Source organism: Malus domestica, chromosome 14, assembly GCF_042453785.1.
Source record: "Malus domestica chromosome 14, GDT2T_hap1".
Classification (NCBI taxonomy): domain Eukaryota; kingdom Viridiplantae; phylum Streptophyta; class Magnoliopsida; order Rosales; family Rosaceae; genus Malus; species Malus domestica.
Window position 1 is genome coordinate 30,065,250 of NC_091674.1, and position 10,839 is coordinate 30,076,088.

General features: G+C 34.5%; 1 protein-coding gene across 1 annotated transcript; it reads left to right on the top strand.

Moving 5' to 3' along the window:
- Window positions 1-4,072: 4,072 nt before the first annotated feature.
- LOC103455513 (glycosyltransferase BC10-like) lies at window positions 4,073-8,243 on the top strand. The gene is made up of 2 exons (XM_008395104.4): window positions 4,073-4,819; window positions 7,474-8,243. Exons 1-2 carry the CDS (start codon window positions 4,169-4,171, stop codon window positions 8,113-8,115), a joined length of 1,293 nt encoding a protein of 430 aa, XP_008393326.2. The 5' UTR covers window positions 4,073-4,168; the 3' UTR covers window positions 8,116-8,243.
- Window positions 8,244-10,839: the final 2,596 nt, after the last annotated feature.

A 10,839-nucleotide genomic window follows, 5' to 3' on the forward strand; every position in this document is an offset into this window, starting at 1 on the left:
TGGAGATGAGTTTTGTGACAAAACGGGCTACATTTTGGCCTACATCCCTATAAATAGATGTGAAAAATAAATTAAAACAAAATCAACCCACATCAAGCCCTAACACATCTACGCCCACCACTTTCTGGTGGCTTTTTCACGATGTCAGTGAATCTTTTGTGCCAGCATCTCCTCTCTGTCTCCTCCTCTTCCGTTTTACATTGTTTCTTTTTGTTTTTTTTTTATTAAAAGTTTCCAAAGAGAAATTGTCAACCCTCCTTCAGGCCATTGCAATTAGTTGCAATGTTGAATACACGAATTTGGTGGAATGGAATCCAAATGCTTAAAAAAGGTTCATGCTTTTTTACTTTGTGAATGAGTTAATAATGAGTCTCACATTGATGAGAGGAATGACTTTGCAAGGGCTTATAAGTAAGTTGGGCTACTTCTCATATTGTCAATTTATTTTATGGTGAAACCGTAACTTTCTTCATAGTATGTCCCATATGTGAAGCCAAATGGTTACATGCGTTGCACGTCATCATGTTGTGTTGTCTACGTGTTATACTTGAAAATTTGCCATACGTGAGGGGGCATGTTGAGAATGAGTCCCATCACACGTCATCCTGTTGTGTTGTCTACGTGTTATACTAGAAAATTTACCACACGTGAGGGGGTATGTTGAGAATTAGTCATACAATTAAGGAATGAAGGATCTTGCATGAACTTATAAATAAATTAGGCTACTCCTCATATTGCCAATTGATTTTATGGTGAAACATTAACTTTCTTCATAATGAAATAGCCCTTCTACTTCATGAATTGGCATTTGGTCATGAATTGGCATTTGGTGGAATGGAATGCAGATATGAGACTTACAATCCTGTCGTACAAAACCGATGACACGAGGAACCACGATCTCCAGTTTGACGGAGAAGGGGTGGTGGAGGGGAAATTTTTCAATATGACCGGAATACGAGGTGATATATCACGTATTTTTATATAAGTGATGAAAAATTTTAATTTTTAAGTTATTAACTTTTTAACACACATATCCCACAATTTATATAATGACACGTGGTATACCACTCGAATTCCGATCACAATAAAAAATTTCTCGTAGCGGAGGCATCGAAAAGAAGGCGTTGAGATAAGAGTTGAGATAAGAGGGAGCCTTCATGTTCTATGAACGTTGTCCGAAGTCAAAGCTTGTGGAAGGCAATTGTGGCTGCCATGGAAGGCGGTGCGATGCAAAAAGTGGTGTCGTTTAATTTGAAGTTGCCATGGGGTTTTTGACGAGGATTAGAATCCCATATTGGGTGTGGAAAGAAATTTATTTATTTAATATTTCTTCAATTTTATTCAGGGGTGATATAGGAATTTTAAAAAAATATCTTTTAAATTGAGTGTGAAAAGAAGTTTATTGGGTTATAATAAAATTTCTTTTTTATTCCGTTTCATAATTATACGTTTGTTTACAAAATTCTTTTGTATTAGAATCCAGATAACATTACTTTATTTATATATCACAACTGTAATAAATTAACATGTATCTATCATATTACGTAATAATTAAAATTAATTTTTTTTTAAGGAATGTGGTGGCTGCAAGTTATGCCTGGTGAATTTTAGCATTCATGTAGGGCAGCCAGCAATGTTCAACAGTGGCAGCTCAGGCAGGCATGACCTGGGATTTTTTTTAATATAATTAATTTGCCTAAAATAAGTAATATACCCCATTAATTAGAGTGACAATTACCGTACAACACCCACGTGGCATAAAAATAAACAAACTCTCATGTTACTTCAAAGGCTAGCCTACTCTTATATAAAAATGTTATTACAAGTTTACAACCTATTTAGAGTGTGGAAATAATCGATTGGTTCAATGAATTCCAACATAATAATATATACCTCAACCTAAACTGTTTAAAGCTAATATTACTTACAATTTAGATGAATCGAGGTGGTTATTTTTGGACAGGAGAAACACTTTATGTTTAGATTTAGAGTTTAGAGCTCTCGTTGATTGTTTTTATTATGCACTTCTGTTTTCTCACGTAATTTAAAAGAAATTAGTATTAATTATAGCAACACACTATGCTATACATGTAGCGTTAACTTGCGTACGAGAGTTTAGACCTAAAAAGACAAAGGAAACTGCAAGCCTTTTAGAGAATAAAAAGTCATTAACAAAATTCATGTTGATGATTTGTTTTCTGTTTTTCTAAGATGTTACATGGTGAATTGTTCTTGGACCCTATATTTTATTTGGCTTCATCACTTTCTATCCTTTATTTATTATAATTCAAATATAGAACTGGGGAGGGGCAGTGTCATTCTTACTTTTTTTATCATTCATTTCTTTTAAGGGAATTTTAACGAAAAATCATATTTTTACACTAAAAAAATCAATTATGGTACTATTCACTTTATATTTTTTTTTATTATCGTTAAAACTCAACTTTTTCATTAGTTTTCATTTCTTTCAATGGCAAAAGAAATTTTTTTTTAATTGAGGGGTATATTTGGAAATCAGTTCTTCCCTATCTTGGATTATAATATAAGGAAAACTAATGAAAAAAACTTGAAAACTTTTAGTTTTAACGATAAGGACAAAATAAAGAGTAAAATGAATAGTATCATGATTGACTTTTTATTGTAAACATGTGGTTTTTTTTTAAAGTGAACAGTACCAAGAGCTTTTCGTTAAAGTTTCCAATAATATATGGTTAAATTTCACCAAATCTTCAAACTTCAAAGTTGTATAAAACTTTAGAACACTTCCATTTTTAATCAGATTTATATCCCACTTAAGACTTATTTCTTACATAACTCAAGGAATCCATACTTCTTACAACCCTTGTTGGAAATTTTGAGTAGAAATTTCTTTGTCCCACATTGGTCATTCCCAAAAGATTTCATCACTTTATAAGGCTTTGGCCCTTATAGAAAGTAATTGGAGTAATAGGCATTGAAGAATAAAATTGGGCTCACCCTTGGGTTGAGCTTTGGGGTGTACTAATTAATTGGTAATTAATATGGAAATTGTTAATCACTTTGGAGTGCTAATAATAGTTCCCATTAATATATAATTAATTATCAAAAGATGGGCCTTGAGGTTTTGAAAATTAATTTCTTTAGTTAATTGTTTTTAAATAATTTCGAATTTAATTAAATTATTTTTTATTTGAACAGACTCATCTTTTCAGATGAAGTCTGAAGTCAATGAAAAAACACAGAGAACTCAGCACCCCATCTAAAGAGATGTCTCCCAACAGTCACATCCCATTTTCATACTTGTTGCAAACATGTATAATCCCACTATATATACATCAATTTGCATGACATTTAAGACACATAAAATCAACATTCTTCTTCTACAATCACAAATATCCTTTATCAAAGAACCACACAAAAATTCGCCAGAAGTCAAGTTTTTTGATGCTGGAATTTTGATTTGATCGTTGAATCCTAGTAAAGCAAATGTCCGTAGAACTACAAGCACCGAGTATGGGCGAAATTTTTGTTTCAAGGACATTGCAGTACGCAAGCCTCGATTTTCAATATTTATGTTTAATATTATTTTATTGTTCATACACTGTTTATTATTAGCATATATAAATTTATCACAGATTGTTGACATATCTCCAACACCCACTTCTTTTACATACACTGTCTTCCTCACCCACTATACAACTTCATAAACATTTTTATCCTAACTCATGGTTTTTTTTTTTTTAAGAAAAAACCCAACTCATGTTTTGTTGTTCCTCGTTTTTTTAGCAAGTCTTTTATTACTAAATCCTTCGAGAAATTCGATGTATCTTGAACACCAACACGCATTTTTTTATTTACTTTTTATGAATTAAAATTTATCCTTGATTAATGATGACGGTCCTTGTAAATCTTATTTGTAGTTTCCTTTTGAGTTAATTTAAGGCTCCATGACCCTGACCCTTCATGTTAACAAATAAAAAAAATGAAAAAACTAGTGTGACGAGATCAATTTAAGAATCTTTTAAAGAGAGGGGAGAGAGAGAGAGCAGCCCCAATAGTTCTTTTTTTTTTTTTTTTTTTTTTCAAGATTTACAACAGCCCCAATAGTTCTTTGAAGCTTGCAAATTTCATTCATTCCATTTCAAAAACCAAGAACACTCCTCATTCTTCAAAACCCTCTCCCAAAAAAATGATGAATAAGCATCAGCAACACCACCCACCACCTTCATTTCCAAAGCACTTCCTCAATGCCCAAATCCACCTCCATAAAATCGTCTCAAGTTTTCTAATCTTTGCTTTCGGTTTAGCACTAGGCGCTTCCCTCAGCATCTACCTCAAAGATTTCCCCTTCCAACTTTATTCAACACAAAACAAATACTCTCATTTGTCAACAAATAATCTAACATTTTCTTCTCCACCACCTCCACAATCTCTCAATATCCCAACAAATAATCGAACATCTTCTTCTCCACCACGACCACCACAATCTCTCAATATCCCGACAAATCAAACAAGAGCCAAAACCTCCGCCGCCAGCCCTGTACCACCAATAGGGTTGAAAGAATACACTAAGTCGCCGAATATTTTGCATGAAATGGACGACGATGAGCTGTTGTGGAGAGCTTCTCTGGTGCCGCTACGGCGGGGTTTGCCATTTAAACGGACTCCAAAAGTTGCATTCATGTTTCTGACGAGAGGGAGCCTGGCAATGGCTCCTCTCTGGGAAATGTTCTTCAAAGGACATGAAGGGCTGTACTCCATTTATGTCCATGCCAATCCGGATTTCAATGACACCATACCTGAAAACTCGGTTTTTTATGGCAGGAGGGTTCCGAGTAAGGTCAGTTTATCATGTTACAATCCTAATTTTTCTTGATTAATTTTCATCAAGCATTTTTGTTACAAGTGTTTTTATCTAATTTACAGAAAAAATTGGGAATATATATGATTAACTTGTAGTAGTTCAAAGCAATGATGACTTTGCGTGTATACATATATAGCAAATTGAATTACGCCACACAAAGAGTAATGCTAGAGAGACTGAATTTGTAGAATAAATTTTGTAAACTAAATGATATGGAAGTTGATGATGATTATTACTTCCCAAGCCAACCTTTATGGGTGTTCTGTCTAGTTAACTGATGGTATGGAGTAGAATGCTTTATGCTAGCAGCTAGCTTCATTAATTTTTTTGTGTACGCAATATGTTCTCCTTTTTGTTGCAACAATATTCTACCCGTTGTAAAATTGTTTGAGTTAATTCACATAATGGATTATCCATAGTTAAATATTAAATTTGAGACCCCTTATTTACAAGTGAAGAATAAAAAATCATTAAACTATAGTACTACACATTATTGCTTTAATTTTGATATTCAACTTTTCTCCACATTCAAATTTGCATAAGAAAGTGTTTTTTTTTCCTTCTTTTGGCTTTTACAGTAAAGCTTTACAACTATTTTAATTTTTAAAATTTTTATATTTAGATTTTATACTACGCACTTAATTACTTCTTTTCATATAAACTAGTATTTGCCTACACATTTTGTGTGTATGAACACATTTTTTTAGAAAATGGGAAGGAGAGAGGGAGGGAGAGAGAGAGAGAGAGAGAATGTGGGGAATTGGGAGATTTTTTTTTAAATTAAATTAATTTTTTTTTAATTTTTAATTTTTAATATTGGAGGTATTTTAATATCACATGTAGGTGAAGTTTCAATAACAAACAGTAAAATTTAAACTTGTGAAATTACATTATTGCCCATCATTTTTTTATGTGATAGAAGATTAATTTGTTTTTTCACTCTCTTTTGATTGACAAAGAGAGTTTCATTAATTAGTAGAGATTAGTTAGCCATTTTCTAGACACCACCTTTTGGATAACTAGTAAAATCAAATTGATTTTTCTTGAGAATTGAGGCCATTGTTTGTAAATGGAAAAGCCATCAACCTTGCCTCATAACATGCCTCATACAGTGGAGAACTTCATGCCCATGTTTTATATATTATTGGTCTGTAGAGTTGTTGCATTACTTAATTATTCATTTTGCATAACAAGGCTTTGGAAGACCAAATCATCATTTGTTTATTTAAGTATGTATATGTGTGATTCTGCATTATGACAGGTTTGTCAATAAAAATCGGAGGCAGATCCTCTCAAGACTTACACCTCCGGAGCCTAGATTCACATAATTCTGGCCTTTAAAATTTGATCGTACAGCTAAAATTTTTATTATTTTTTGAAAACTACAATAATTTTTGGCCGCATGATCAAATTTAAAGATCAAAATTATTTGATCCTTGAACTCCGTAGAGGATCTGCTCCCATGAAAATCTACCTTCCCTTTTTTTGGGTAAAGACGATACGATAGTATAAAAAATCTACCTTCCCTTAATTACTTAAGCTTTTCTTCAGAAGTTATTTATAGTTTTAAAGGCACTGAAAATATTAATATTGATAGTTGACATTCTTTTCAATGCATCATGTTTAAGGAATGATATGTATATTATCTAAGTTTCAGAATACATTAAACTTAATAACTTAATTCACTTTATAAGATACACACACACACACACATTATAGAATCTAAGCAGATCTTCATCTTTTAATCCTTATAATAATTGGAATTACTGATATAGTGTCAAGAAATGATTTGACAGAAGAACATGGGTAAAACCTGTCTATATGAGCTTTTCCCTGCGATATTTTTTGACAAATTAATCATATTCAACTGTGGAAGAAGTCGTGAAGACAAGATGAACAAATAACAAATCAGTTTTGGGAAATTATTTGGTGGGGGTGATTTAATTTTTGGTTAAAATAATGCTAATACATGAACACTTTCTAGATAACCAAATGACACACCAGATGTTTTTATAAAGCCTGTTGATATATAAATTTCACATTTCAGAAATATTAATAAATTTGGCATATGGATTGAGTGGTGGACTCAATTTTGTTGCATCATGCATTGCTTGGATTCTACTCCTTTTGTAACTATCTGCAACAGAATTCTATTCATTTTCAAGACCTTTCTAAATTCCTTTCGTAATGTTGTCTCTTTGTCATGCATGCATGTGCATTGTATCAAATTCAAGAAAGAAAGCAAAAGTGGCCCTTAGTTTCTTTCTTAGTTTCTTTTATGTCCTTAGGAAGTACATAAAAGTAAGTATATAGCATAGTGTAACACATCATATTCTAGAGAAAGGCAACCTAGCTAGGCTAACTAGTCCCTCTTAATTAACAAGCATAACATATTAGCATAACATGTGTCATATTTTCTTCCTGGATGGATGAGACATGATAGGTTATCAGACTATCAACAGTTGATGTCGGACATGTTAAGTTATCAGATTGTCAACTGTTGATGAACATGTTAAGTTATTAGACCGTTAACTTTTGAATCAATGACTTATATAACTTTACGGATTGTATGACAAAACATTTTCTCCAGTGTAATGATTAACTACTAACTCAAATGGTTCAATGTGCAGAATGTGACATGGGGTCAACCTAACATGGTGCAAGCTGAGCGTCGCCTATTAGCCAATGCTTTGCTTGACTTCTCCAACCAACGTTTTGTGCTCCTCTCAGAGTCATGCATACCACTCTTTAACTTCAACATAGTCTACAATTATCTCATGGACTCAAACCAAACGTTCGTGGAGGCCTACGACCTTCCCGGCCCTGTCGGCCGAGACCGGTACAGGCACAAAATGAGGCCTCATATCATACTCGATCAGTGGCGAAAAGGCTCACAGTGGTTCGAAGTGGACCGTGAGATCGCGACCGCAATGGTTTCGGATGAAAAGTACTTCCCGTTATTCACAAGGTATTGCAAACCCCCATGCTACTCCGATGAGCACTACTTGCCCACATATGTAAGCATCAAGTTTTGGAAGAAGAATTCTAACAGGACGTTGACCTGGGTTGACTGGTCGAGGGGTGGGCCCCATCCGTCTAAGTTTATGAGAACAGATGTAACGATCGACTTCTTGAAGAAGCTGAGACATGGAAGCAACTGTGAGTACAATGGGAAGCCAACCAATATTTGCTTTTTGTTTGCAAGGAAGTTCTTGCCACACTCTTTAGATAGGCTGTTGAGGTTTGCTCCAAAGATCATGAGATTCAATTGATTTTTAGGGTTTAGAGGTTTTCTTTTCTTTTCTCATCATTCATTTCTCTGTAAACTAAAAAGGCTTATGGTTGTTTTTGTCATTAGCTTTTGTGGCAAATAAAAAATAAAAAATAAAAAATAAATGAAGGCCAAGCTCTAGAAATTGTTTTCTTTACTTGTTGGGGTAATTTGAGGTGTATAAGGTTAATTTTTCAAAATGATTGTGATATAGCGTGATATTTGTGACATCCTCTTTTTCCTTTTGTGTATCGTTGAGTAGAACACCACATCTCAAATAGAGAAAGACTTGCGTACATTCTTTAGAACATAACGTTTAAGAACAATAGCACAATGATATGTGGTAAATTGATTCTGTAAAATTGTGTAACTGAAAGTGCAAATGATAGATTAAAAAGTCAATAATTCCCTTACCTTTTGTAATCGAGTAGGGTAGAAATAATTTTTTTTAACAAACAATATTATCTACACTAAGGGGATGTGGAGTGTGCTAAGCCTCACAATGGGCTAGCAATAATGTGGTTTAAAGGCGAGAATCGAATTCAAGATATCTCACTTATCATTATTCACGAATGAACCCCAAAAATGTATGTAGAGTTAGGGCAAATTATCAACCGGTCCGTTTGCATGTGAGGACGTATTTATTTATTCCAAATACAAGTGATAGTATTATGTTAGTTTAGTGTGAGAATGTTTGAATTCGAGATGCGGTGGGTTGATGATATATTTGTTATTTACCAAGCCCTCCATGGGCTGTGGCTCGACCCGGATTTTGTTCAAAACCTTGACACCTTGCCAGGCCCAAGTCTGTATGTGAATAGAGGTTGGGTTGCTTAAGCTATTTGGTTCATCAGGCACTGCGGTGGATCTGGTAGCTATTTGGTGGTGGATCTAGTGGCTGTTTGGCTGGAATTTTAATCTTTGACGGAAATCGTTTTTGTGTTTTTTGTCAAATCAGGGTTCGATTTCTTGCCGGTTCATACTACTTGTGTTCGATCTTTGTAAAATTTCTGGAATTTCATTCTTTGAAGGCGGTGATTGTGTGTTGGTGAATTTCTAGGGTACGAAGCCTCTAAGTAATTGTTTGTGATTCTTTCTATTAATCTGAGCAATTCGAGCACGAAACTCCATGTTATTTGCATTTTGTATGCGATGTGTATATCTGCGGTGATCATTTGTTGAAGAATTGAAATTTGAGTTTCTATGATGAGTTTTGTGGATTGTTCTGAGTTTCTTGTTTGGCACGAAACATGTTAGTGTTAATTGTTGGCATGAAGCTTGTTGATTGTTCTGCATTTCTTTTTGGCACGAAGCATGTTGATACTCATTGTTGGCACGAAGCCAGTTTTTCATCAATTTCTTGAGCACGAAGCTATCTGAAGAAGTAAAGTTCTCGGTGGTTTTTAGATATTATATTGAAATTTCTTGAAGTATGGCGATGAATTCTATCAAGATTGACAGTTTATTGGGAATGTTAACTATGAGACTACAAATGACAATTTTGTGAAGTGGTCTTTTCAATTTCGATCAGTTCTTGAAGGTTATGACCTATTTGATCATTTTGATGGTTCTTCTGTGTGTCCACCGAAGTTTGTGTTTACTGAGGAGACTGGGATTACTATTGAATTACTAAAGCTTATAAGGAGTGGATTAAATAAGATTAAGCTCTTGTTAGTTTTTTACTGGCCACACTTGGTGATGAAGCAGTTGAGTATGTTGTTGGTTGCAAAACTGCTCATGAAGCCCGGACAAATCTCCAAGATAGATATGCTACTGTGTCTAGGGCTCGAATTAATCATTTGAAGACAGAGTTTCACACTATTAAGAAAGGTGCTAATAGTGTAGAGAAGTATATGCTCAGACTCAAGGCTCTTAAAGATCAATTAATTGCCATTGGTGAAGTAGTATCTGACAATGATCTAATTGTAGTTGTTTTAGCTGGCTTACTTGCTGAGTTTAATATGATTCGAACTGTGATTGTAGCCTGTGAGACTCCAATTTCCTTAAAGGAATTTCAGGCACAATTGTTGGCTGCTGAAAGAACTGCTGAAGAATCTCACTCTACTTTAACTTTTCCAATGTCAACAATGTATTGTCATGGTGAATATTCTAATGTTGCTCAACATTCTCAAGGTTCTTCATAATATTTCGATGGAGGTTGTGGTTATGTCGGTAAAAGTAGTGCTGAATCTTCGACTAATGGTTCAAGCCTCACTGGTGGGATAATTTCTCAAGCTCAATTGCCTCAATTTCATCAACAAGGAAATGGTAAAAAAGGTCGTACCCAGTGCACAAGGCTCCCGCTTTACGCAGGGTCTGGGAGAGGTGAATGTCGGCTAGCCTTACCCCCATTTATAGAGAGGCTGCTCCCAAGTCTCGAACCCGAGACCTACCGCTCATGGGCGAAGGCACTTGCCATTGCACCAAGTGCGACCATGGAAGATTTAATAATAGACCAAGGTATAATGGTGGTAACAATGGCAGATTTTTTGGGAATTCAACCATGTCTTCTGGAAATTTTGGTAATAGTGGAGGTTCTAGTTCAAAAAGAGGATCTAGTTGGCAGAATTGGAATGGCAACACTGGTTCTAAGTCTACTATGATTCCTGAATGATAGATTTGTAACAAGCGCGGTCATACTACACCAAACTATTATTGTAGGTATTCTACAAGTTCTAACACTGCTCCTCAAGTTCCAAAGTGTCAACTATGTGGGAAGTGAGGG